The 24,849-nt window shown below is 41.3% G+C and overlaps 1 protein-coding gene and 1 long non-coding RNA gene across 10 annotated transcripts; both read right to left on the reverse strand.

Moving 5' to 3' along the window:
* Positions 1–17: 17 nt before the first annotated feature.
* Positions 18–24,143, reverse strand: LOC122306869 (protein RIK-like). Of its 9 annotated transcripts, none has more exons than XM_043119399.1 (14): positions 23,891–24,142; positions 23,149–23,380; positions 10,060–10,161; positions 7,607–7,663; positions 6,459–6,557; positions 6,312–6,346; positions 6,150–6,225; positions 5,381–5,512; positions 5,199–5,276; positions 4,612–4,705; positions 4,423–4,540; positions 3,577–4,129; positions 749–992; positions 18–573 (listed from the first exon to the last, which is right to left on the reverse strand). In XM_043119399.1, exons 1-14 carry the CDS (start codon positions 23,962–23,964, stop codon positions 431–433), a joined length of 2,037 nt encoding a protein of 678 aa, XP_042975333.1. In that variant the 5' UTR covers positions 23,965–24,142; the 3' UTR covers positions 18–430. The 9 variants fall into 9 exon arrangements, 8 of the variants coding, with proteins under 8 accessions (XP_042975333.1, XP_042975338.1, XP_042975335.1 ...); XM_043119404.1 differs by having other exon boundaries at positions 23,887–24,142; XR_006241560.1 differs by lacking the exon at positions 18–573 and adding an exon at positions 2,201–2,503 and having other exon boundaries at positions 905–992; positions 23,891–24,143.
* On the reverse strand, positions 10,478–17,772 carry LOC122306870. The gene is made up of 2 exons (XR_006241561.1): positions 17,710–17,772; positions 10,478–10,716 (listed from the first exon to the last, which is right to left on the reverse strand). It is a non-coding gene; the product is annotated as an uncharacterized LOC122306870 (long non-coding RNA).
* Positions 24,144–24,849: the final 706 nt, after the last annotated feature.

Raw genomic sequence — 24,849 nt, forward strand, 5'->3', positions numbered from 1 at the left:
TATAGTGAACAGCATGATTCAAGCTTAAAATCCATTTCTATTAACAAATTAAAACCTATTACTATTTACACAAGAAAGCCTATTTAATTAATGTACACGTATATACTGGCACTAGAACAAGCATGAACCACAGATCTTGTTGCCTGCCCAGCCACCAATAATATCCAGAAGCACCAGCTCATTATGTCCAAATTACTACTCAACAAGCAGCCCTCCTTTCTAAAGTACTTTTTTGGACGATTCCCCATATTTTACTAACCTTCTAACATATTTGTGCCAATAGCTTCAGACCACCTGACCACCCTGGAAAGGCTACACTATACTCAGCATGAACTCTTTTTTTTTATATAAGTTATACTCGGCATGAACTTTCAGAAACTCCAACTGAGTCGTCATTGCCAACAATCAATCAATTTATACGACCTATAATTTATAAAGCCCAGAAGGGTTTTCGAGCTGCCACTGAACCAGAGTTGCTGTCAAGTGCAGAGGAGTTGCCACTAAGCAATTCCTCATAGTTCTCCTCAAGATCATCATCCTCCTCTCCATATTCCATCAGCTTGACCAGAGTATCTGAAATAATTAACAGTTTCAGACACATTTTAAAATTAATTAAAAGCGGGTTTGCCAACATAAGCATACAAGCAATGCTACTCCCTCTAATACAGAAAACAATCCCATCTATCACACTGATGAACCTAATAACCAGAAGCAGTAAAAATAAAGCGGGAGAAGTTTCTATTCCTACCAGGAACGGCAGTTACAGCATCAGACTTTGTTTTGTTCAGGATATTGTTCTTGACATCCCCTTTAAAAGCATGGGTTGACAACGGAAATTTCGGTGGAGGTGGTGGTGGGGGCATGTCTCTTGGCAGGGGTGGTCGCATTCCATTTGATAATGACTGGACCAACTTCTTTGGGGCTGGCATAGTCGATACATTTCTCACACCCAAATTTGGTGATGGCTCAGCGGGCTTTAAATATTCTGAACCCTGCAATGAATAAGAAAAGGACAATCCAAACCTAATTTCTCAACAACAGATTATAGTTAATCAACAATCTCAAATGAACTACAGAAACTTTTGAAATGCTTGTGTGGATTGAGAAGATGCTAGATGATGATATTGCAAAGAATAAGCATAAGTGACAGGAAGGACAAACAAATGTAAGTCTTCTGAAGTTACATAAACAATGTGAGGTGATGTCATTGATTGAGTGTTTGTCATTAGATATCGAGATGAACAAGGCAGAAATGTAAGCCTTTCAAGTCTTGGCATGTACAAAGGTCAACGTCAGGATTTGTGGAAGTTGGTAAATGGAAATGTCATTTCCTAAAACTGTAGTTGAAATAGGATGCCTATCACCACGAGATAAGCCACCATATAAAACGCTTAAATTGAAGTGTTAAAACTGCAATTTAACATGCATTCAGTATCAACTTCCCCATTTTGTGAGCATCAGCCACCAACATCAAGTACGCTTTGATGTCTATGTGACTGGAATGCAGCAGTGGTAGCAGAGAATGACTTCGGTTATCCTCAAAACAAAGAATGAAACAAAAAAGGCGCTCGGACTGATCCCTCATTACTATTGCACACAGCTTACCACATTGCTTAAAAGTCAAGTCATCACACTTACTTTCTTGGTAATATTGCAGGCACAACATAACCAAAAACAAGAAAGTAGCAATTATACAAAAGCACTTAAATTAAGAGAACACAGTTAATGTCTTAACTTGCTTTCCGAAGACTGGAAGTGAAAACTGGACTTCCAGTCTCGTCTTATGAACCTTACTTGAAGAGAGAAGAAACTAAAATAGCCACTTCCCTAGGGCTTTGAAAGGAATCATCATACGACCTTAGGCACACATGGTTTCCACAACAAAAAATCTCCATTCTAATTGAGCAAGAACTCTTTTCCTGTCATATTTTTCTATTTCTCTTTTCAAAAATCAATCTGGTCCAGCAGCAGCAGTTGCGTCTTAACACAACTTCAACGTATCGACATCATAACTCAAAGTACAAACAAAAAATGAGTGCATTGCAATCAGATTGACCACAAGTCAATGCAAAATGCATGATAAAACAAAAGGGTTCCTACACGGTACTTGATCAAACAGTTATTAATAAATTTATTGTTGAATAGAAGATGTTCTCCTCTGCAACCACTAAATTCCAATGACTTTAAAATCAAAGCTCACTTTGGTGGTGGCAGAATCTCTTCTGAAGAGGTAAGTTGGCTGTCCATATTGGTAGTGGCCACCTATTGAGGAAGCCAACATTGCACTTAAAGCATAAAAAGTTACAGATTTTTAATTCAACACAATCCAGATCAAAGATACGAGAAGATAAAACCAATGCACATAAAGTCTATAACTGAGCCCTGATCAAAGCTCTGAAGCAATAATCGTTCCACGGCTGAAAACCCTGTGAAACATACAAACCAACGACCCAACAGAGAGGTACAGAATCGGCCTGTTAGCTTCAAAGGTCAGAGAAAATACCTGGAATATTAAGCACTGAAAGTCAGCATAATAAAAAGCTAATATCAATGCATAAAAGCATTCATTGAAGTAGAGAATCATGTTGATACTGAATAAAACATCACCTATTAATAAAAACATACATGAATGAAAAAAAAAATGTAGAAAGAGATAATCCACAACCAAACTACAAAGCAAAGACTTGATAAAGGAGATGAGATATAACTCAGAAAGGTGGATATGATTCACACAAAAGTGAAAAAAGAATTCCTACAACATCCTCATCAAGACCATTGTTTGGTTACAAGGTAGACAAACCCTTGCACCAACAAAGACAGAGTTGGAAAAACCAGCAAGCTACTGACAAACTGGCCATCCTTCCCTATCTCAAAATAAATCAAATACAATAACTCAACAAACACAAGCAAAAAGATTATACCTCGCATATACGAGATAACCTAGCAAGGGGATTGCATTTAGGGGTGCAAATATGTTATGCAACCAGTTAACCCAACACGAACACAACACGATAATAGCGGATTAGGGTTTAGTCTTAACAGGTTCAGGTCAAAACGGGTTGATCTGTTAAGACACGATTGCTTAACGGGTCAAACCGTTTTGACCTATTATAACCCACTATGACACGTTAAGAAAGTTAAAATTATAATTATATCTTTATACCTAAAAGTAAAATTGTTAGAATTTTAATTTTGATATTTTTATTGTTTGGATTGTAATTTTGGACTTGGTAGTTAGTTTTATAATTTTATAGATATTGTGATTTTAACATTTATATAAAATTATACTAAATTTAATCAGGTCAAATGGATTAATTTTGGGCCTATTCAATTAATTTACATAAACATTTTGAAACGAGTCATATTGTGTCGTGTTAACTTATTTCATAATATTCACTAATGGGTGAAAATGGGTTGACACGACACGACCCGTTATGTTAATGGGTCGTGTTAGGGTTTGAGATTTTGACGCGATAAGCTTAACGGATCGGGTTAGGGTTGACCTATATAGTATAAAATGCATATTTTGACACGACTTGTTAACACGATTTGACACCCCTAAATTTGCATTGATACCTGATGGAGTTTTGCAGGATACTTTGAGCCAGCTGGTAGTTCCAGAAACTTCCGCTTCTGTGGAGGCTGTTTCTCCTTCTCAGGATCAGAGCTTACACTTGACTTTGGTTCTTTGCTTGGTATTGATGTTGTAGAATCCAATCCAGAATTAACAGGAGAAGGTGACTGCCTAAGTGCCAGAGCAACTTGTTGCAATGGGGTGGCTTGAGGATATATCCCACCATATCCACTGTAGCTTGTTCCAGCAGAGACTACCTGGTGGGAATAGCCCACTACTTTTCCTTGAGACTGCCCACAATGTAAATATCCACCAGATTGTGATACTGTCCCTTGAGAAAAGACAGGAGGGAGCCCAGGGATCAAACGAGAGGAAACTGGGGGAGCTGGTGTAGAGCCCACAGTTACAGCTGTCAAACCAGCAGAAGAATCTGCATTTAATGCTACTTCATTTCCTGAACTCAGAACTCCGGCCAATAATTGCCGTGGAGGAGGAACAGCATTGTAAACCTGCTGTGGGGGTGGAACAGCACTATAAACCTTACATGATGAAACCCTAAAAGTTGGAAACACAGATTACTTTCCAATAGAAATAACAAACTAGAGTACAAAACAAAATGATGTTATCAATATCTGCAATTGTTTGATGAAACCAACTAGTCATGCAAAGAGAATGAAATGTTGAACACACACACAAAGAATAAGAAGAGTTAAAGCTACGGAGTACAAAATAAAAGGTTATATAAATATAATATGGAAGTTTCTATACCATAGAAACATAATACAAAAGTTTACAATGCAGCAATGGACGGAACAATTTACACCCAGCTTGACTTAAAAAGTAATTACCTAGATGCACCACACTCTACACTGATTGTATCCAACAAATTTTCAGCCAAACGCTTAGCATCTTCAACTCCTTTAGGATTATTGCTTGATAAGAATAAATGCAGTGGTTGCTGCCCTTCTGCAAACATTACGGAAGGTTTAGGAAAAAAAGTCTAGTAAAAGGATTGATTGCACACGTGGAGATTGTACCTTCTCCGAGTGTGCTTTCAAGGTCCCCTGAACCGCGTCCTCTTAGTGAGACAGTTGCTCCTGTTTCATTCATTATGTGATTTATATACTGGTCCTGCATGCACAAAACCAAACCACCACCAACACAAAAACAGTCTCCCAATTGCATGGAGATGCCAGAAAAAGCTTCAGACATTAGAATCCCTCATCTTTATCAATATGTAATATAATCTCCAAAATAAAAAAGAAAACAACCACACAAATTTACCAGCAAATGGAAACATAGATTAGGAGCCCAAATTATATTATTAAAAGAATAAATGGAGCAGAAACACTGAATATTTGTAAAATCTATGAACAACTCAAATTATCATACACTAAAAAACTAAACCTCAAAGCATATTATAAAATTTTAACAGAGGTGGCACTCACTCAACACACAGAAAGCCTGGAAGGCATTCAAAAAAGGAACATACATATAAACGAAAGGAAAAACAAGTAGCCATAGGGAACAAGCTGCCATGGTTAAGCTATCAGGGAAAAAAAAAAAAACACAAAAAAAAATACATACAAAGAGGGGGAAGGAGGGAAGGAAAACAAAAACTTACATTTGGTCCACGTATACGCGCAGCAATGTTCAGTGATGGATCCGGGTCAAAGCCCAAAAACACACATGTGCTGAGTGCCTGAGTAACCCAATCCAATAAGAAAATTCATATCTTGTGTTAATCCTCTGTTAATCCTCATCAAGCCAAGAAGGACAACAGCTGGTAACATAATGCATGCCTACCTTCACTCCATTGCTTATAGTCAGATGAAAAGTGGAAGAAGCTGGCTGTAAATTTGGACCTTGTTTCAGAATTTCTTCAACCATGGCAGCAGCACGATCCACTGCTATTATGCGCTCAGCAGTATCTTTTAACTGCAGAGGCAATCCATTATTACAATAAAGCCATAGGAATGTATAGATTGCCTAGTAGTGTCAAAAATTATGTGGTGATCATTTCTATTTGTTGGAATGAATTTTCTTCTTTTGAAATTCTTTTTTGATCGGTAAAAAAAATTTTATTGATCATAAGAATAGGCAAAAGCCCAAGTACATGGGTCATATACAAGAGCAACCCCTAGGAGTGCCTTCTTTTGAAATTTTGTGAATAGTAGTAAGATGGTTTGTGAATAGTAATGAGATAGTAATGTTTTATGGGTTTTTGGGAAAGGAGAGAAAAAGTTCAATTAAAAATATTATAAAGTTAAAATATTGTTAGAATATAATTTTTTAATATAATTTATATTTTGGGATTTGAAAAAGTTTGAATTTTTTTTTTTTTTTGGTTTAAAAGTTTGAGAAAGTTGTAATAATTAGTTTAAAAAAGTTCTAATAATTAGTTTGAAGTGTTTGTGTTTGAGTGATGTTTGTGAAAGAAATGAGATGAGATGATATAAGATGAAATGAGATGAGCTGAGATGAGATGGAATGAGATCAAAACTATTTCCAAACATCCCCTAACTATGCACACCATTTCAACTAATCTACCAAATTGCAAAGCAATAAATCATACTTGAGCCCCAGCTGATATGTGAAGATACAAGGGCTTCTCCCCATCAAGAGGCGCATTTGGTGGATGGTACTTACCCCTGAAACAGAAAATCAGACTATGCCTTCCATCCGTGAACAAAAAAACATTAAATGGATCCCATAACTGCTTTTAAAGGCCACAAACCTAGTTATAACCACAGCACCCGTGCACTTTTGTATCTGCAAGTAAATTACGTTCATAAATCTAATGAAAAAAAACGATGTGTCTAATTTAACTTGAATTATGATAAACCAATTATCCAACCACGCAAGCAAGAAAGAGCAGATTAACCTCCTCCTGTGTTTGGCGTTTTGTGAGCTTGTAGCGAACAGAAGACTCAGCGTCATTTATGACAATTTCTCGTGCTATTAACTCATCTTGGATCTTTGGCTAAATTCACTCATACAAACCACAGGATTTTTTAGAAAAAAGATGAAAATTACAAAAGAAAATGGGTAAATGAGAGAAATTTGAATGAAAAAAAACTAGACGACTATAGCTCAACACTCACAAATATAATGTCAGAATATGGATGTACAGCAGTCTTCAGAAAACTCCAATAAAACATGTTCCGCAACAAAAGCAAGCACTTTGTTGCAGCAGGGTAGAGGTGGACTCAAATACTATTAAAGTTGGTTTTTGTGGGGGGTGGGGGGGGGGGGGGGGGTGTATTTTCTTAGAATTATGAACAAAATCTAAGGGATATTTTGATTTTTCAAGAAATTTTGGGGGAGAGAGAGTAATAAACATTTCACTGTCTTCAGAGGCACCGACACATCCTAATGTCATTTATGAGCATTGTACATAACCCACTCATTTACTAGAAAAAATAATCATTCTTACAAGTAATATTGGTTTTATTAATCACCCAAGAAAATGAAGCACACCAGGTGTGTATGACTTTTTTATTTATAAGAAAGACAATTTTATTAAATCGAATGAAAAAGGATATGCCCATGTACACAAGTATACAAATGAAAACACCTAAAACAGACAGAAACTCCGTTAGTCACTAAAACAGACAGGAACTTCGTTAATCACTAAAATAGAAAGCCAAAGCAATAAAGAGTGAACAACAAAGTTCCGAAGTTCCTCCAAAGTACACTCCTTATCATTGAAACATCACTTATTTCTTTCCATCCAAATTCACCACATAAGACACAAAGGAACCATTTTCCAAGCTACATCAACTTGAGAGCAACCATATAGCCCATTCCAACACACAAGAAGATCAGCCACTCTCAAAGGCATCACCCAAGCCAACCCAGTTCTACATCCCACAAAGCCATTGTCACCTCACAATGCAAAAGTAAATGATCTAAAGATTCCCCATGTTTTTTACACATGAAACACCAATCCATAACAATAAGATAGCACTTCCAAGGAAAAGGAGGACTATGTTGAACAATCAACAACTTGTAATATGAATGAACTATAACCTTTTTACTCCCCTTGGACTTCCACAACATCCCATCCCCATCGTTACCACCAAGTCTCTGTCAAGGTAAGTCAAAAATGATGAATGAATGGCCGAATGGTTGGCCTTGTGATTTCTATCTATTATATAAAATGTACAAGGAATTCTAAACATGGAAAGAGCTACGTATATGCTACTGTTATCCCTATACAATCTGTCAAATATTAAGCTAATTATACAGAAGAGTAAATCACGGAAATAAGTATGAAACAATTATGGAAACAAATATGGACAGCAAAGCTGTCCATTGACAGCCCCCTTCAAATTGATGCGAGTTGATCAAGAAGCATCAATTTGCTACTTAGGAAGCAGTGTCAATGACGAGTGAGAGCCTTGGTGAAGATATCAGAAATTTGTAATTCAGTGAAAATGTGTGGAAGAGTGATAACACGAGCGTCAAAGGCTTCACGAATAGAGTGACAGTCAACTTCAATATGCTTGGTGCGCTCATGATAGACAAGATTGGTCGTGATCTGATTAGCACTTGTATTATCGGCATGTAAAGGAGTAGGATCGGTCTCAGAGAAGTCTAACTCAGCAAGCAATCCTCGAAGCCAAATAATCTCGGAACAAGCAAGAGACATCGCTCGGTACTCAGATTCTGTAGATGACTTAGAAACTCTGTCTTGCTTCTTATTCTTCCAGGAGATCAATGCATCACCTAAGAACACGCACCAACCAGTGATGGAGCGACGTGTATCAGCACAACCAGCCCAATCAGCATCGCTATAAGCAACAAAACGGGGAGAATTGCCTGCAGGAAAGAATAAGCCACGGGTAGAAGTGCCCTGAACATAGCGTATAATCTTACGGACAGCAACCAAATGAAGATGACGAGGAGTCTGAAGAAACTGGCTAACTTGCTGTATGGCAAAAGAAATATCTGGTCTAGTGATGGTGAGATAGACAAGGCTACCCACCAATTTCCTATATAAACTAGGATCAACAAGTCACCCCCCTCTTTGCGAAGCTTGATATTTAACTCCATGGGAGAATTGACAGAGGTAGCTTCCTGCAGTCCAGCTGTAGCCACCAAATCACTAGCATACTTATGTTGATTGAGTCAAATACCAGAGGGACTATAATGCACCTCAAGACCAAGAAAATATGAGAGAGACCCAAGATCTTTCATTTGAAAGGTTTCTGAGAAATGAGTCTTAAGCTAGACAAGTAAATCAGAATCAGAACTAGTGATCATAATATCATCAACATAAACCAAAGGGACAACAATACCCATGTCCGATTTCCGAAGAAATAATGAAGTGTCATACTTTCTCTGCTTGAAGGAAAATTCTAGTAAAGTGGTTCAAAATTTATCAAACCAGCCCCTCGGAGTTTGTTTGAGACCATAAAGAGAGCGACGAAGTTTACACACATTGGAGGTCGGAGAGGGAAACAATCCCGGGGGTGGTTTCATATAAATACACTATTTAAGATCCCCATGAAGAAAAGCATTCTTAACATCCATCTGATGTAGTGACCAATCATTGGAAGCAGCAAGAGCTAGGATCATACGAACAGTGGTCATATTAGCCACAGGAGAAAAGGTCTCCTCATAATTGACACCATATTCCTGATTATTCCCAAAAGCAACAAGCCGAACTTTATAACGATCTAAACTCCCATCAGAGCGAAACTTGACTAAGTAAACCCATTTGCAACCCAGAGGAACTATAGTGGAAGGACAAGGCTCAATGTCCCAGGTGTGATTGGCCTCTAGAGTGTCAATTTCTTCCTGCATAGCTTGTCGCTAACAGTCGTGCTTGACAGCATGTGAGTAGCATGTGGGAATATCAAAATTGGACAATGCAGCAGTCAGAGCTTAAACAAAATTGCCAGAAGAAAACCTATACCTATCCGGGGATACAGACACTCGAGAAGAGCAACGTACCAAAGGCTCTGGAGGTGCAGCAACTGACTGATTCCGGTGTATGTTAGGATCAGATATCGGGTGAGCCACCAGAAGAGAGTGTGGGCGAGAGCGTCTCGTATACACCATACCTGGTTTAAAGCGAAAACTGACATGATGAAGATCTGAGAACTGTTGCTCAAAGGAGGGAAGGACCACCGTAGAAGAAGAGGTCACAGATGACACAGGAAAGAAATGTTGATTTTCAAAGAAAATAACATTTCTAGAAATGCATGTACGATGTAAAGTAGGATCATAGCAAACAAATCCCTTTTGACACACATTATATCCCAAGAATGCACATCAAACAAATTGAGCAGATAGAAACATACACAACCAAAGATACGAAGATTATCATAACTAGGTTGCTTAGCAAACAAGCGTAAATAGGGAGACTCCATTTGTAATACTTGGGAAGGTAAACGATTAATCAAATGAGTAGCAGTTTTTAGAGCCTCAACCCAGAACATGAATGGAATAGAAGATTCTAACAAAAGAGTACGTACCACATCAAGAAGATGACGATTTTTGCATTCGGTTACTCCATTTTGTTGGGGAGTAACGGGACATGAATGTTGGTGAATAATACCTTTAGAAGCCAATAATGCCTGAAACTCAGTAGACAAATATTCACCACTAGAATCTGTGCGTAATGTCTTAATAGTAGCAGAAAATTGATTGTCAATATATGCTAAAAATTCAGTGAAAGTATGAAAAACCTCAGATTTAGAACGAAAAAAATAAACCCAAGTGAATCTGCTATAATCATCAATGAAAGTCACATTGTATTTGAATTTGTCATGTGAACTAACCGGGGAAGGTCCCCAAACATCACTATGAATAAGATCAAAGCAGCGAGAAGCTCTATTGGCATGCAAAGAAAATGGAAGAATTTTGCTTTTACCAAGTTTACAAGAATCATACTGAAGAGATAAAAAAGAACATTCTTTATTAACAAGAAAGCCAGAGTGCAATACATGAGATAGGATCTGAGTATTGGGATGGCCTAAACGACGATGCCACACCATACTCAGATCAGGAATATTATTACAAGCAAAAGACTTAATAGAAAAAACTGGAGAAAGTGATGGAACGGGTAAAAATAGTGGAAACAAGCGCCCCACTTTAGGTCCCTTCGTGATTGGCTCCCCCGTTACCTGGTCCTGCACAACACAATCATCACCAGAAAAATTAACAGCACAATTGTTATCAACTAATTGACCAACAGAAATAAGATTCGTGGAAAGCTGAGGAGAAAGAAACACATTAGTAAATGTAGACGAGGCATCTCCGACAGCAACTATGGGCAGAGAACTGTCATTGGCAGTCTGAATAATAAAGTGACCAGTATAGGGCCGAACATGACACAGAGATGTGGGAGTATTCGTCATGTGATTAGAAGCCCCCGAGTCTATGTACCAAAGTGTAGTAGAATTGTTACCTTGAAAGCCCATCGCAAATAATGCTGAAATGAGCATCTGTTGCACCATTTTAGGGGTGCAGTAAGTGGCGGCAGGGGATGCAAGATCAAAAGAAGCACCTGAGGAAGAGTCATGTGCTAAAGAAGTTGTTGCGGGAGGAACAATAACAGAAGTCTAAAAAGCTTGGGCCTGACGATTCGGGGGACGGATACGGCATTCTTTGATAATATGACCATTTTTCTTGCAATAAGAACAATACTTTTTAGGACAATTGGCAGCAATACACCCATATTCCTTGCAGCAGAAACACTGCAGATTTTTAGAAGTCATAGGAGATCCTCGTCCTTGGGCAGCATAAGCCACAATTGTCATCCCGGAACTGCCATGAGATTGCTCCAGAATAACTTAAGTACTAAGACGTTCTTCGCGAAGTAACTCACCAAAAAAAAAATCAAGAGAGGGAACAAGAGATCTGTTTAGTAGAGAGGAGCGAACAGATTCATATTCCATTTGTAATTTCATAAGAAACTGATCACGCCTGCTAGTCTCATGAAGCTTTTGAATAGTCGAAAGAGCAGCAACGAGAACATCCACTATAACCAGATCAGTATATTCATGCCAAAGAGTCAAAAATGCCGAGTAGTAGTCTTGTATGGAAAGACTATCATGTTGAAACATAGAAATCGCATGTTCCAATTGAAAGCGACGAGCATCATTATCTTGATGATAAACCTTCTTCAAGTAATTCCACATGGATTGAGCGGAGCGATGCGCCCGCAAGTTGATAACAATATGTGGCTCCACCGAGCCAAGAAGCCGAGACATAATTCGAGCGTCAAGAACAGCCCATGAAGGAGAAGTCTTGGGCTTGTCAGAAGTGGATGGTTAGGCAACATCTGTACCATCAATATGACCCCAAAGATCTTTTCCCTTGAGGAAAAGTTCAAACTGAAAAGTCCAAGTAGAGTAATTTTTGCCGGTAAACTTGACACACACAGGTGCAGAGTCCATTGCAAACAAAAAATGGAACCCGAGACAACAAAAAAAATCCAAAAATTGAAAGAAACCGAGAGAAGTACCTGTGACGCCCCCAAATCCCCACGCCCGAACGCGAGGAAATCGAGACGTCCGGATGGTGACAACCCAGGTCACCATCCCATCGACGGGTGCCAAGTGTGTGCAAAAGCAACATATGTGCACGAAGAAACACGCAGCGGATAACGAAAGTCATACCTAAGTACCAGAATTTTTCTTAACGTAATACAAGCTGTTTAAAACATACATAGATAAAATATTACAAAAAACACAAATACAGTTTTAAACCAAACATAAAGCATAGCATCAGCAACCCGGCGGAGCCGCATCCTCGGGCTCAGCCTCCTCCTCTTCGTCCTCCAACTCTGCACCAAAGCTACGGAACTAAAAATGGTACCGCAGGTAAGTAAAACCCAAATACTACCAGATAAAAACGCATAGAACTCAAACAACATGCATGAAACATGCCCAATGCACAAAACCCAAAGACACAGTTTTCCACACACGCCAAAAACCCTTTTTGGCTCAAAAATACAACCTTTCCGAAAAACACGCCAAAAGTCACATTTGGCCTTTATCCGTCTCAAACCATTATCCATATTAACCGTATGCACCATGACCTCCCCTAGGGGTCATCCGCACACCCTGGCTCCAGTGCCACACCGCAGAGTACCACCACGCATGTGACACCTAACGAGCGATGCCCAGTTCCGTGCCCCGCACGTTCGTAGCCAAGCATCCTCTAGCCCTCACCAGCGAAGGGCCACGGAGTCGGTGCGTAGAGCGATGCCCAGTTCCGCGCCCGGCACGTTCGTAGTCAAGCAACCCCTAGCTCCCGCTCCCATCGTCTAGCGACAACTCAGGGGACATCACTCAGTTTATTCCGCTCCCGAGTAACCAGAGGAGCTCCACCGGGATAATACCCCATCCCGGCTTGGGGTCGTGATACACACGCACCCGTAAGTCCAATTACACCAATACACAGGCTTTTCACACTTAAACAAAAACACACGTGCATGCACCATGAAATGCCATATCAATGCAAAATAAAATAATCCAACACATAAATCAAATAAACAAGCAACTCCGTCCTCCATCCATCCGACCCCCGAACTCCTCGGACTCAGTCCGGAATCAACCAACCAACAGCAGATAAAATAATTGAAAGAGCAATATGTATTTAAATCTGAAAATAGGGTTTGAAAAATACTTACAGCGCTATATGGCAATTTTAGAAAACACGAGGCGTTGCAAATGGCGGCCAAAAAGCAACGTCACAGTGAAAATTCACTGTGGCCGTGGATTGTGAAAAACCCACTTTTGAACGGGGACAAACTAGGGCTTGGGATTGATAGGGAATGGTCTACAGATGATTGTGAAGCTATTGGAAGTGGTGGTTGGCCGTGGGCGGCGGTGAAATCGCCAGAAAGAGACCGTATTTCCCAAAAAGGAAAGCTAGCTCGTAGGAGCTGTTCCGGTGGTCGTTGGAGGCCGGAAATAGGTGGGTTAGGACGGCAAGGGACCGGTGATGAAATGGTGAAGAAATGGTGGCCAGAGGTGGAGCGACGGCGGCGGATCGGAGCCAAAGCCGTGCGGGCTTTAAGGAGAATTTCCAGCCAAACGGCCGGCCGGTTGGGGGTGAGATTCGGTGGGGAGGTGCGCCGGAGGGAGACGAAGCGAACGGGACCGGCAATGAGCCGCACGGTGGCCGGACCGCGGTAAACCGGGGGTGAGAAGCTTCCGACGTGAGGGAGAGAGAAGAGAGAGAGAGACCGGGGGGGCTCGAGCGGGAAAGAGAGAGGGAAAACAAGAAAGAAAAAGAAAAAGAAAAAGAAAGGAAAAAGAAAGAAGGAAAAAAGAGAAAAATGGAAAGAAATGTAGGGAAAAGACGAGGTCTAATCCTCAGTCCGGGAAAAACAACACTAAATCGCCGCGAAGATATTAAAAACCACAAAACAACTAAAAGAAATGAAACACAACATCAATTAAATAAAAAAAATAATTTTAAAACGCAAATAAATTAAAATAAATAACTAAAATATTAATTAAAATAAAAACAACTATTTCAGCGAAAATACACTCAAAAGTGGGTCATCACATCCTCCCCTCCTTAAAAACAAATTTCGTCCTCAAAATTTGCAAATCAACCACCAACTTAAAACAAGCCACAAGAAAGCACATAAACCATCTGTGATCAAGATTAAGACACATACCTTCTCTATTCGAACAAATACGGGTACTGCTCCCTCATGTCCGCTGCTTGCTCCCAAGAGAAGTCTTGAGCTAACGGATCTCCCCAAGCCGCTTTAACCAAAGGTATCGTCTTGGACCTCAACTGTTGCTCATTCCAATCTAAAATCTACGACGGAACAACTTCATAAGTGAGATCCGGTTGCAACTGAATACCCGCTGGGTCGACAAAGCGTGGTTCTTGCTGTCCAAAGCTCTTCTTCAGGGATGATACGTGGAAGACATCATGAACATCCCCAAAATAATCTGACAAAGCAACTTTATAGGCGACGGACCCTACTCTCTCCAGAATCTGAAAAGGGCCGACGTACCTCGGATCTAACTTCCTCTTCTTACCAAAACGCTTAACACCTCTCATAGGAGAGACTTTAAGGTAAACCCAATCACCAACTTCAAACGACAACTCTCTCCTCCTAGTATCAGCGTAACTCTTCTGGCGACTCTGAGCTGCCGCCATTTTATCTCTGATGATCCGGACTTGGCTTTGCATCTCTTGAATTATTTCGGGTCCAATTATCCTACTCTCCCCAACTTCATCCCAACACAAGGGCGACCTGCACTTTCTCCCATAAAGAGCTTCATAGGGAGCCATCTGAATGGTCGCATGGAAGCTGTTATTGTATGCAAACTCGATGAGCGGCAAATGGTTTTCCCAACTTCCTTGGAATTCCATGACGCATGCTCGCAACATGTCTTCCAGGGTCTGAATGGTGCGCTCTGACTGGCCGTCTGTCTGCGGGTGATAAGCAGTACTGAACTTCAACTTAGTACCCAAAGCTGCCTGCAAACTCTTCCAGAACTGCGACGTAAACCTCGGGTCTCGATCCGACACTATACTCTTTGGTACGCCGTGTAGCCGCACTATCTCTTTGACATACAAACGGGTCAACTTACCCAAAGAGTCGGTGTTATTAACAGGCAGAAAATGAGCACTCTTCGTTAACCGGTCCACAATCACCCAAACAGAATTCTTCCCACTAGGCGTTCTCGGCAAACTCACTACGAAGTCCATCGTGATGTCATCCCACTTCCACTCAGGAATAGGGAGGGGTTGGAGCATGCCTGCAGGTCTCTGATGCTCGGCCTTCACCTGACGGCATGTGTGGCATCTCTCCACATATAAGGCAACGTCTTTCTTCATTTCATCCCACCAGTAATTTTTCTTCAAGTCCCGATACATCTTTGTACTGCCGGGATAAACTGAATACGGGGCCGCATGAGCTTCCGCCATGATCCGTTCTTTGAAATCTGAGTCCTTCGGGACCACTCTGCGATCTCGGAACCGAAGTATCCCATCATTATCCATGCTATAATGCAACGGCCCTCGAGATTTTCTGACTCTTTTGCTGATGTTCAGCAGCTTCGGATCCTTTCTTTGGAGAGTTTTCAACTCTTTAAAATCAGTTACCCGAATATCAAGAACTGAAGACAAAATCTCCACTTGCTGCGAACTCTCTATAAGGAGCCTTCTCATCCCACAAAGCAACGAATCCAATTCTGATGGCTCGGCTTCACCTTCCAAGTGTGACTTCCGGCTCAAAGCATCAGCAACTATATTAGCCTTCCCCGGATGGTACTTGATCTCACACTGATAGTCACTGATTAGCTCCAGCCATCGTCTCTGCCTCATATTCAGATTTTTCTGGGAAAACAAATGCTTCAAGCTCTTGTGATCAGTAAAAACCTCGCAAGCTTCCCCATACAAGAAGTGCCGCCAGATTTTGAAGGCAAAAACAATCGCAGCCAATTCTAGATCGTGCGTCGGATAATTCTTCTCATGGTCCTTTAGCTGATGAGATGCATAGGCTACAACCCGTCCTTCCTGCATAAGGACACAACCCAAACCAAATTTAGACGCATCACTGAAGACTACGAATGGCTTATGCGGTTCTGGGAGCGCTAACACTGGTGCCGTCGTCAACCTGTTCTTTAATTCCTGGAAGCTTCTCTCACATTTCTCTGACCAAACAAATTCTGTATTCTTCCGAGTCAAAGCTGTGAGAGGTCCGAATAGGCGAGCAAAACCCTCTACAAATCTTTGGTAGTATTCGGCGAGCCCCAAGAAACTCCTGACCTCGCGTATTGTAGTCGGGCGCTGCCATGACAAAATGGCTTCTACTTTACTAGGATCAACAGCCACTCCGCCCCGAGAAATTACATGCCCAAGAAATTTAACTTCTTCCAACCAGAATTCACACTTGCTGAGCTTGACGTATAGCTGGTGTTCTCTCAATCTCTCAAGTACCAGACTAAGATGATGCACATGCTCTTCCACGTCTCGGGAATAAATCAGTATATCATCAATAAACACTACCACAAAGGAATCCAGATAAGGTCGAAACACTCGATTCATCAAATCCATGAAAGCTGCAGGGGCATTAGCTAACCCAAACGGCATCACTTTAAATTCATAATGCCCATACCTCGACCTGAAAGCAGTTTTAGGCACATCCTGGTTTCTGATTCTCAACTGGTAGTATCCCGACCTCAGATCAATTTTAGAGAACACGGCTGCTCCTTGAAGCTGATCAAACAAATCATCTATCCGCAGGAGAGGATATTTATTTTTGATGGTCACCTTATTTAATTCCCGATAATCAATGCACATACGGAGGGTTCCATCTTTCTTTTTAACAAATAAAACTGGTGCACCCCACGGCGACGTACTAGGCTGAATAAATCCCTTCTCTACCAGTTCTTGCAACTGAGTCTTCAACTCTTTCAATTCAGCCGGTGCCATGTGATAAGGAGCTTTATGCACAGGAGCCGCTCCAGGTTCCAAGTCTATAACAAACTCCATCTCCCGAACAGGGGGTAGTCCGGGCAAGTCATCCACAGACACATCGAGGAATTCTTCCACAACTGGAATGTCTGCCAAAGACTTCTTCTCAGACGGCGTGGACACCATCTGCACCAAGAATGCATCCGCTCCCCATGCAATCTCTCATCTTGCCTGAATCGCCGATATAATTATCGGTTTTTTTTCTTTTAATCTACTCCCCACAAATTCTAGACAATCACCATCTGGAAGCTGAAAGCTAATTATCCGACTTCTGCAATTAATACTCGCGGAATATCGGTATAGCCAATCCATCCCGAGGATGATATCAAAACCCAACAGCTTGAACACCACCAAATCAGCATCCAAGAACCTTCCCTCAAAATTTAACGGGCATCCCAAGGCAACCTTGGAACACCACACCATCTCACCATCGGGTAGAGCCACTACCATAGACTTCGGCAACGGTTCCGTGACCAAATTACACACCCGAGCAAACGTGGAAGATACAAATGACCGTGAAGCACCAGAATCAAACAAAGTACAAGCATAAAACTCATACAAACGGACTCTTCCTGAACCAAACACGTCAACCCATGAAATCCAAAAAGCAAAGAATAAACCACATACACCAAGAATTAAATCCAACTTAAAATTAAATTAAATCATACCTGTAATTACTCCAGCATCATGGGTCGCTGGTGCCTCATCATCCACCTCTCCGGGTGTGACAGCATAAACCCGGGCTTGCACTGCTTGTCTCGGGTTGGTTCTTCCACCTTGTCTACCTCCACGGCTTCCTTGAATTCTGACGGAGCAATCCCGAGCGATATGTCCCACTTGGCCGCACCGGTAACACTGGGGTCCGCTACTCATCCGACACTCGCCCTCATGAGCTCTATTACAAGCTCCACAAATAGGCACCCGTCCTCCCATATGAACACCTGAGGACGTTTGAGGTCGAGTTCTGGTCCGCTGAACAAACTTCTGGGGCGAACTCGAGCTACTTCCTTCACCAGAAAAACTCCGCCTCTTATGCCCTGGAGGGGAGCCCACACTCAGATTATTTTCCCGCTCCACAAGGGTGGTCACATCCACTAATTCCTGAAAAGTGGATATCCGATGGCTGACCACCATACGGCGTATGTCATGACGTAGCCCCTCCTGGAAACGATCTGCTCGCATCTCCTCAGTGGCGACAAGGTGAGGAGCAAATCACTCAAGTTCGATGAACCTCCGAGCGTATTGTTCCACTGTCGCGCCCCCTTGGACCAGATTTGAGAACTCTTTTGCCCTTTGCTTCCTTACCGATGCGGGAAAGAAGCGGTCATTGAACTCCTTCTTGAAACGCTGCCAGGTCACCGCAGCGAAAGATCCCAGTTCAGATTCCAACAACACCCTCTTGGTATCCCACCAATCAGAAGCGGTACCTTGCAAGAGATAGCTGGCGTAGAGTACTTGTTGTGCCTCAGTGCATCCACACACCTCAAAGGTTTTCTCCAGATTTTTGATCCATCTTCCAGCCTGAAGTGGATCCTCATTTCCAGTGAAGTGTGGAGTCCTATACGCCAGGAAGCGCTCATAGGTGCATCCGGCTTGCACCATGCTGCTGGACTCTCCCGGATACATCCAAGGCCCTCCCTGATATGGCCAAGGACCTCCTAGTTGTGGCCAAAACCCTCCTTGTTGTGGACAAGGCTCTCCTGACGGTGGACAAGGCCCTCCTGATGGTGGCCAGGGACCCCCTTGTTGTGGCCAAGGCCCTGTCTGTTGAGACCTCGCACTCTGCTGCATAAATTCCGTCATCTGCCGTATTGCTTCGGCTATGGAGTCATCCCGGGAGGTAGTCCCGTGGTTCCTGGGTAGATTTCCTTGGTCTCTCCATTTTCCTGCCACAACACTACTCTTGACCCTCCTTTAAGAAAACAAATAAAACCATCATAAAACCAACAAAAACAAAACCAACACCACACAGCAAGAAACAAAAGAAACCAGCTTGCAAAAACATAACTAAATAAATACAAACAAACAAACAAGCTCAAACAAATAAAACAAATAAAATAACTGTACTTAACATAATTTTTAAAACACAACTTTAAAAGCATTCTGGTACTGCCTACGGGACATGTGGTTTTACCCAGAGCCAAACCGCTCTGATACCACCTGTGACGCCCCCAAATCCCCATGCCCGAACACGGGGAAATCGAGACTTCCGGATGGTGACAACCCGGGTCACCATCCCATCGACGGGTGCCAAGTGTGTGCAAAAGCAGCATATGTGCACGAAGAAACACGCAGCGGATAACGAAAGTCATAATTAAGTACCAGAATTTTTCTTAACGTAATACAAGCTGTTTAAAACATACATAGATAAAATATTACAAAAAACACAAATACAGTTTTAAACCAAACATAAAGCATAGCATCAGCAACCCGGCGAAGCCGCATCCTCGGGCTCAGCCTCCTCCTCTTCGTCCTCTAACTCTGCACCAAAAGTTACGGAACCAAAAATGGTACCGCAGGTAAGTAAAACCCAAATACTACCAGATAAAAACGCATAGAACTCAAACAACATGCATGAAACATGCCCAATGCACAAAACCCAAAGACACAGTTTTCCACACGCCAAAAACCCTTTTTGGCCCAAAAATACATCCTTTCCGAAAAACACGCCAAAAGTCACATTTGGTCTTTATCCGTCTCAAACCATTATCCATATTAACCGTATGCACCATGACCTCCCCTAGGGGTCATCCGCACACCCTGGCTCCAGTGCCACACCGCAGAGTACCACCACGCATGTGACACCTAACGAGCGATGCCCAGTTCCGTGCCCCGCACGTTCGTAGCCAAGCATCCTCTAGCCCTCACCAGCGAAGGGCCACGGAGTCGGTGCGTAGAGCGATGCCCAATTCCGCGCCCGGCACGTTCGTAGCCAAGCAACCCCTAGCCCCCGCTCCCATCGTCTAGCGACAACTCAGGGGACATCACTCAGTTTATTCCGCTCCCGAGTGACCAGAGGAGCTCCACCGGGATAATACCCCATCCCGGCTTGGGGTCGTGATACACACGCACCCGTAAGTCCAATTACGCCAATACACAGGCTTTTCACACTTAAACAAAAACACACGTGCATGCACCATGAAATGCCATATCAATGCAAAATAAAATAATCCAACACATAAATCAAATAAACAAGCAACTCCGTCCTCCATCCATCCGACCCTCGAACTCCTCGGACTCAGTCCGGAATCAACCAACCAACAGCAGATAAAATAATTGAAAGAGCAATATGTATTTAAATCTGAAAATAGGGTTTGGAAAATACTTACAGCGCTATATGGCAATTTTAGAAAACACGAGGCGTTGCAAACGGCGGCCAAAAAGCAACGTCACAGTGAAAATTCACTGTGGCCGTGGGTTATGAAAAACCCACTTTTGAACGGGGACAAACTAGGGCTTGGGATTGATAGGGAATGGTCTAGAGATGATTGTAAAGCTATTGGAAGTGGTGGTTGGCCGTGGGTGGCGGCAAAATCGCCGGAAAGAGGCCGAATTTCTCAAAAAGGAAAGCTAGCTCGTAGGAGCTGTTCCGGTGGTCGTTGGAGGCCGGAAATAGGTGGGTTAGGACGGCAAGGGACCGGTGATGAAGTGGTGAAGAAATGGTGGCCGGAGGTGGAGCGACGGCGGCGGATCGGAGCCAAAGCCGTGCGGGCTTTAAGGAGGATTTCCGGCCAAACGGCCGGCCGGTTGGGGGTGAGATTCGGTGGGGAGGTGCGCCGGAGGGAGACGAAGCGAACGGGACCGGCGGTGAGCCGCACGGTGGCCGGACGGCAGTAAACCGGGGGTGAGAAGCTTCCGACGTGAGGGAGAGAGAAGAGAGAGAGAGACCGGGGGGGGCTCGAGCGGGAAAGAGAGAGGGAAAACAAGAAAGAAAAAGAAAAAGAAAAAGAAAGGAAAAAGAAAGAAGGAAAAAAGAGAAAAAGGAAAAAGAAAAGGAAAAATGAAAAGAGATGTAGGGAAAAGACGAGGTCTAATCCTCAGTCCGGGAAAAACAACACTAAACCGCCGCGAAGATATTAAAAACCACAAAACAACTAAAAGAAATGAAACACAACATCAATTAAATAAAAAAAAAACAATTTTAAAACGCAAATAAATTAAAATAAATAACTAAAATATTAATTAAAATAAAAACAACTATTTCAGCGAAAATACACTCAAAAGCGGGTCATCACAGTACCTGCTACCGACAAATAATAGAAGCCAAAAAAAATATCCAGACCTAAAAATAATATGCCGAAACCACCCACTCCAGGAAAAAAAAGACACCCAAAAAATAATTAGGAGAACGAAATAAATACCCAGACCTTAAACAGAAGCTGCCGAAAGACACCACTCCAGGAGAGGAACATGTCGATAGACTGAGAGGGTGCCGAGAATGCTCAAACTGAAACAGAAGCCGCCAAAAAACCCTACCCCAGAAACAGAATGCCGAAAAACACAAGGCTGTGATGTCAGACGTGAAATACTAGAAACAGAAGGCGCCGAGATGTGCTGCCGAGACTCAAAAGATGCCGACACTCCAACGCTGACACACGAAACCGAGAAAAAAGGAAAGACCAAAATATTCATGCGGGCGACAACAAACTGAGAGAAGAAGAAAAAAAATTTTCAACTGGCTCTTGATACCACGTCAAGATAAGTCAAAAATGATGAATGAATGGCTGAATGGTTGGCCTTGTGATTTCTCTCTATTATATAAACTGTACAAGGAATTCTATACATGGAAAGAGCTACGAAAATGCTACTGTTATCCCTATACAATCTGTCAAATATTAGCTAATTATACAGAAGAGTAAATCACGGAAATAAGTATGAAACAATTATGGAAACAAATATGGACAGCAAAGCTGTCCATTGACAGTCTCAAAGTGCATGATAGTAACTTTCAGTGAGAGGAAGAGAAAATCTTGGAAACTAAAGTTAGAAAGATCATCACTCTAGACAACCTAAGGAAACGTCAAATCATATAGTCATGGATTGTTGTTGTATGTGCAAAAAGAGTGGACAGTTGGTTGACCATCTACTACTTTATTGTGAGATTGCTAGGACATTGTGGAATAAAGTTTTTGCTCAGGTGGGATTAGCTTGGGTGATGCCGAGATGGGTAGTGGACCTCCAAGCTTCTTGGAAAGCCATTCAGGGTAACTCTTAGATCGCCTCAGTTTGGAAGATGGTTCCAATATATGTATGGTAATATATTTGGAGGGAGAGGAACAAAAGAAGTTTTGAAGATCAAGTGTGGTCAGTGGATGAGCTTAGATCAAGTGGGGTAGACTGTCATTGATTTTCATGGCTTGTCTTTTCATGAATTCCTTGTATCTCTAAACTAAACACACGTAGGTGTTGCTCTTGTATATGTGTCTCATATACTTGGGCTTTTGCCTATTCTTTTGATCAATAAAATCTTACTTACCGATCAAAGAAAAAAAGACAGAGAATGGCCGACATCCAATGATGTAATGCATTAAGAAAGTCTAAAGTTCCTAAATAGTCCTTGTGTTGTCTTCAAAGCTTTGATCATTTATTTATTTCCATATGCACCACAGATCACATAAATCAGGATCATTTTCCATGAGGTCTCACCATGATGGCAACTGACCCACCCCTTCCAGCACACTAGAACTCTAGTACTCTACAACCTGACATGCCATCACTCAACTAAGCTCAAATAAGCTGAAGACAGCTTGCCATAGTACGCTAGTCACCTCATGTTTGTAGTAGAAGATGACTCACATATTCCTCTTTTCTCTTATACACAGAAAACTTAATCATTTCCCAATGATGTTGTAATATTAATCGTATTCCTTACCAAACCAAAATTTAGCCAGTATGGATTTGCTACAATTCGATTAATTAAAACATATATATAGATTTCAACTCCCCCCCATTTTTAAAATGGAACCAAAATATGTTTTCCTGGATACAAGTATGGATAAAGCGGATCAAATTCTAAAACAAATAATGCAGAAAAGTTCAAGAAACATAGATATGAAGAAGCCATCACATACAAATATTACCCTAGATTTGTATCTCACTGGGCTTACTTTTGGGACCATGGTCGCAGTCTGTTGTTGTATTGAAGATGCTTGAAGCACCAGGGGTATGGTCGCACAGCTAGAAACAAGCGGATTCGTCAAAAGTGCAGTGGAGACTGGAGCCACCCCAGGAAGTGCAATCCCTTGGAGAGGTCCCATGTTGCCCAGCGGGAGGACCCCAGGTATTGCTACACCAGCTGAAACCAAGGACTCTGCAGGCTGATCCCACTTTCTCTTCTTTCTGTAGAAGCGCTAAAAGTTATTATTGCAAGAAATCGGAGCCCCTATCCAGATTGATTTGTATAATAGTTAAACCCTTAGCCCTTAAAAGTCATAATACTCCAATAAGTTTTCAAATCTGACGCTCACGGCGGACACTCTATTGGCATTGATTCAATGATATCCCAACCTTTAGCTCACAACCAAAGCCAACATCCGCCGCCACCCGCCACCCCCGGCGGCGCTTTCCGCCAAAAAAAAGGAATCAGATAAAATGAAGAACCCTAAAACCCCATCTACTCGAAATCGGAAATAAATAAAGCAATCTTTTTTTTTTTTATCGGTAAACAAAAAAACCCATTCTATTAAAAAAAACTCGAATATTTTTCGTGGGAGGAAACTAAATGCTGACCGCAGAGCGAAATAACGCAGAAAAGAATTTATCTTGAACCAAAAGAAAGGACGATAATTTCAATAAACATGTTCCTCAAATTAGCGTATTTCGTGGGATGGGAGTGCCAATCGCACCAACCTTCGCCTCGTTTGCGAGGCTTCCTCCAAAGAATGCTTATCGCCATTGTCCTCCGTCATTTCTTGATTGTCCATTGGTGCTGTTGATTGATAAAAATGGAAACGATAGTTTTGGTAATAGAACTTTTGGGTCTTTTAGTATCGGATAATTGGGAACTGAGAAGGAAATGAGCTAACGCTGTGCCCGGAGGGTGGTGGGTTATTGTGAGAGAGGAGCGCATTAGTTGTGGAGTAATGCATATGGTTAGTTTATGACAAAAAAGTACTTTTTTTGTATATAAGTTTCGTATTAAATTATTTTAAAAAAAAAAACTGTATAGCATTAATACCATCACGATTACAAATACCATTTTTATTTGTTTAGTAAGAGTTCCCACTGAATTACTGCCTCGTAGTCTTGTAGATCGATGTTGTTCCTTCCCATTTTTATTAAGAATATTATTACAAGGAAAATATCTTGTACACAAACAATTATAAAATTTGCTTGAAAAAAAAATTAAAATAATTATTTTATAAAATTGACTCTTGTTTCGCTACACAATTCGAATAAAATGAAATTAGATATTTTATTAAAAGTTAAATAAATATTATTATAATATATTTTTTTAATATTAATTTTATTTAAAAATTTAAAAAATTGAATTATTTATTATATTTATATAAAAATTTAGCAAAATTGTAATGATTATATAAAATTAAATAATTTAATTTTGTATAAATAAACCAGTCTAAGGCTTCTCAATATAAAAAATTTCTAACAATTTTTTTACCAAATCTAATGTATTAATATATTAATTCTTCTACGTACGGTCGCATTATGTAATTAGGGGTGTAATCGGTCCGGTTCGGTCTAATTTTGGATAAAATTTAGGACCGAACCGGTATGTCCTGGTTTTATATTTTTTAAAACCGATTACGCACCAGTTATTCTCTTAAAACGGTATTCCGATTTTATCGATT

Source organism: Carya illinoinensis, chromosome 4 (genome assembly GCF_018687715.1).
Source record: "Carya illinoinensis cultivar Pawnee chromosome 4, C.illinoinensisPawnee_v1, whole genome shotgun sequence".
Taxonomy (NCBI): Eukaryota; Viridiplantae; Streptophyta; class Magnoliopsida; order Fagales; family Juglandaceae; genus Carya; species Carya illinoinensis.

Coding starts and splice junctions, on each gene's coding strand:
- LOC122306869 (XM_043119399.1), bottom strand. CDS start 23,964: ATGGACAATCAAGAAATGACGGAGGACAATGGCGATAAGCATTCTTTG. Junction 10,162..23,148: donor CTGCGACCATGGTCCCAAAA/GTAAGCCCAGTG, acceptor ACTGAGTTTCAG/GCATTATTGGCTTCTAAAGG. Junction 4,130..4,422: donor GTAGAGTGTGGTGCATCTAG/GTAATTACTTTT, acceptor TCCAACTTTTAG/GGTTTCATCATGTAAGGTTT.